Source organism: Arachis duranensis, chromosome 2 (genome assembly GCF_000817695.3).
Source record: "Arachis duranensis cultivar V14167 chromosome 2, aradu.V14167.gnm2.J7QH, whole genome shotgun sequence".
Taxonomy (NCBI): Eukaryota; Viridiplantae; Streptophyta; class Magnoliopsida; order Fabales; family Fabaceae; genus Arachis; species Arachis duranensis.
The window spans coordinates 22,586,805-22,590,524 of NC_029773.3; the positions used below are offsets into that span (position 1 = coordinate 22,586,805).

The 3,720-nt window shown below is 34.4% G+C and overlaps 1 protein-coding gene across 1 annotated transcript; it reads right to left on the bottom strand.

Moving 5' to 3' along the window:
* Positions 1-485: 485 nt before the first annotated feature.
* On the bottom strand, positions 486-1,138 carry LOC107473997 (histone H4). The gene has a single exon (XM_016093585.3). It carries the CDS (start codon positions 1,033-1,035, stop codon positions 724-726), a length of 312 nt encoding a protein of 103 aa, XP_015949071.1. The 5' UTR covers positions 1,036-1,138; the 3' UTR covers positions 486-723.
* Positions 1,139-3,720: the final 2,582 nt, after the last annotated feature.

Below are 3,720 nucleotides of genomic sequence, written 5' to 3' on the forward strand. Positions count from 1 at the left end.
TTGATAAATAAAATTAAAAATAATTTTTAATAAATACAAACAAATATATTTGATAAAATAACTTTTAAATTTTTAAAATATTCTCATAACTTTAAAAAAAGCTGCAAACAATAGTATATACTCTTTTTTATTTACCAAATATAAAATGAAAAATTTTAACTTTTAAAAAGTATAAACATCTTTTTAAAAAGTTTGACCAAACTAAATCTGAGAACAAAAAATTAATCTTTAACTTGTCGGATTGGGAGATATTATAAAAAACAAAAAAAATGGCTCCTAGAGTTAAAAAATGTGAGTCAAATTAGTTCATAAAATAATTTCTCTATTTTTTGTTTTATTAAAAATCACCGCACTTCCATTTAGCTGAAGAAGATTGCAGGCAGTTGCAAAGAGTAAGGACCCGCCTATACCAGAATATAATTTGAACATACAAACCAGGATTTTAAAATCAACAAAACTAAACCGAAGACACTAGAAATCACTAATAACCTTTAAATGGGACAAATTTAAATTCATTGCTAGTTAGTGCTAATATTTTGCATTCTGCACTCGAGGCTCTAATTGAACAAAGGCAAGCACCGCCCACTCTAATTGACCAGAAAACAAATTATCCAAAAACAAAAACAAAAACAATTCAACAAGATGATAAAATCCATAAAAACCTATAACACCGAATTCGTGAAACATTTACAAGCAGGAGCAAATACTAAACCCTAAATAGAATCAACCACCGAAACCGTAGAGAGTCCTTCCCTGCCTCTTGAGGGCATAAACAACATCCATGGCAGTAACGGTTTTGCGGCGAGCGTGCTCGGTGTAGGTAACGGCATCGCGAATGACGTTCTCCAAGAAGATCTTGAGGACGCCACGTGTCTCCTCATAGATGAGGCCACTGATTCTCTTGACGCCTCCCCTGCGAGCCAAACGGCGAATGGCGGGTTTCGTGATTCCCTGAATGTTATCACGAAGCACCTTTCTGTGCCTCTTCGCTCCTCCCTTTCCCAATCCCTTTCCTCCCTTTCCACGACCTGACATTTTCAAACACTAAAGAGAAAGAGATGTGCGGAGAAGCTTTTTCTGTTGAGATTTGATCTTGAATTTGATGTCGTTAGGACAGTACTTTAGTCGCTTTTATATTACTGGGTGTGTGTTTTGGGTTGCTATATAGGATGGGGAGTGTGGTATCTGGGTCGTTGATTGTGATAAAATGGACAGCTGAGATTGCGATTCTTGTTTTGTGGTTTTGAATGGTTTTGACCGTTGATTAATTTGGATCGACGGTAAGAGTATGCGAGTGATTTTTTTGCGGATTACTAACGTGGCACCTTTCTCCACGTGGTAAGTATTCCTTACTGTTTTTTCTGGTATGCTTCTTTGTTAGATTGAGGCCGTGGATAATCGAGGGACAAATTAAATAAATAAAGTGCAGCTCAAAATTATTTTATTATAATATTTTAAAATAATTATATTTTAATTTATATTTATTTTATAGAATAAAGTTTTATAATGGTTTCTGAGATTCAAGTAATTATTCAATGTAATTTTTGAGGTTTCAATTATACTATTATAATTCTCCAGATACAGTTTCGAGTACCATAATAATTTTTAGATATTTTTTTGGTGATGAGTCATCATCAAGACATTGATGTGACCTCATTTTGTCACGCTGGATAGTGCCAACAGCTAATTGAACTGACACAATTTCAATTTATACTCAATGTAGTCTCTTCTTTTATATTTAACCTTAAATTTCCAAATGTTCAGTAAGTTAATTTTTTCTTCTTCTTCATCATTCTCTTTTCATTCTTCTTGTTCTTATTGTTCATGGAGATAGAAGTGAATATTCATGATGGGTGGTGAGAACATTGGAACTGGAAACTCTATTTGGCCATCGGACGAGAACGCAAAGCAGGACCAGAAGATCTGGCGTGCCGAAACGGTGCTGTTGCGGCTGTTGGCTAGTTCTCAGGTAGTCTGGGATAGATTCAAATCCAAATAAATCATTTTTTGTCGTCCCAATTATAATGTGAGTTATCAGTATTACTTGTGTTGTTATAATTGTTCTTACCTCACTATTCTTCTCTTGTTCTTCTTTCCTGAAGGTTGAACATGTTATATGTTTGCTTAATTACAGACAAGTGGGAAGAGATAGTGTGGACTTTTTGTGTGGACAGATACTGGACAGGATGAACCAATTGAAAAATCAGAATCTTATGGAGACAATCATGAAGTAAAGATGAACTTTAATTAGAGGCTTGCGAGATTAGAAGAAGATGTCCGAAATAAAAAATTAGTTAACCAGTTGTTGGCATTAATTGTGTCTGTATTGATAGTGTTAATGGCTATCATGTATTGTAAAGCATGAGTTAAAAGAGTTGGTGGTGTGTACCCTATATTCATTGAATGAACAATATATGAAAAAATGATAACATGATTATGCTATTAGAAACTGATGAATGGTGTTTGTTGATGGAATGTAAATTTGGGTAACTCAATTAATGAAAACAGTAATATGCTAAAGAAGACAGCATAAGTGATTGAAAACTAGCAAGCACTGTATTAAGATAATGATTCAAACTTCAAAGATAAGTATATTAAGATAATGGTTCAACTTAACACAATCAGTCACATAACACAAAAGGCAGCCAACTAACATGAACATGTTAAACATAGTTGCCTCAAAAGAGAAGGCTTTACAGCAAAACATAAAGGATTATTTTTTCCTTATGTAGTCTTTGTCTAGTGAAAAGTTTTAAACTCAAAATAGAAAGCCCTGTACATATTAAGTTAAAGTCTTCAATTCTTCTTTCTTGGAGCCTTAAATCCTGAAGTTGGGATGAACTTCATGTAATTGGCAAGTCTTGTTGTAGTTCCTGAACTAGCACCTTGCATGAGATTCACTGGGCTAGAAGTTGCTAATGGAGAGGATATTCTCCTTGGTGGTAATTTTGAAGGCCTTTTCATTCCATGATCCTAGATAAAAAAAAATTTGCATTACACATAAATGAGGATTCACTTGAATCACAAAAAATTTAAAAAATGTGAATATTAAGCTACCTTTTGAGAATCTTCTACATTAGAAGCAGTTGGCTGAGATATATCTATCTTCACAGGTTGTACATCAGAAGTGGCTGGTATAATCTCAGTAGACTGTATACGAGAATTGTTTTCTCCATCACGTTGGTCACCATCATATTGAGGCTGCTGAAGTTGCTGCTCAGATCTAGGAGCACATCCTTCATTTTTCTTCTTCTTATCAGCTTCAGCAACAACAGCAACATCACAAGCTCTCTTCTTCTTGTAACCTCTCTTTGTATCTCCCTTATCACCACAGAAGCTGCAAGTAAAGGGACCCAACTGCCTCTTTAAATGAACATTATCTCCATTGTTACTTTGAGGCTTGAGATCAACTTTAGACTTTTTAGATCCTCCACCACCCTTCTCATCAACATATATCATTCTCTTCATCTGTAATTTTTCAAGTTTTCATTCTTCTGCATGATCCCATAATGGTTGTCCAGGAATTGGATTAATATGATGATTATATGTTTCCTGTATGACTCCATCGTTAGTAAATGGTGACAAAAGTCTTTTGGTAGCTTGTTAACCCGAGACAGTGCAGCACATGCATGCACACAAGAAATATCTGCATATGAATAACAGTCACAGCAACCATGAATTTTAGTCATATACCATTAATCAGATTATTAATATAGCACA

What these genes read in the sequence shown, in the direction of transcription:
- LOC107473997 (XM_016093585.3), bottom strand. Translation starts at nt 1,035, where the DNA reads ATGTCAGGTCGTGGAAAGGGAGGAAAGGGATTGGGAAAGGGAGGAGCG.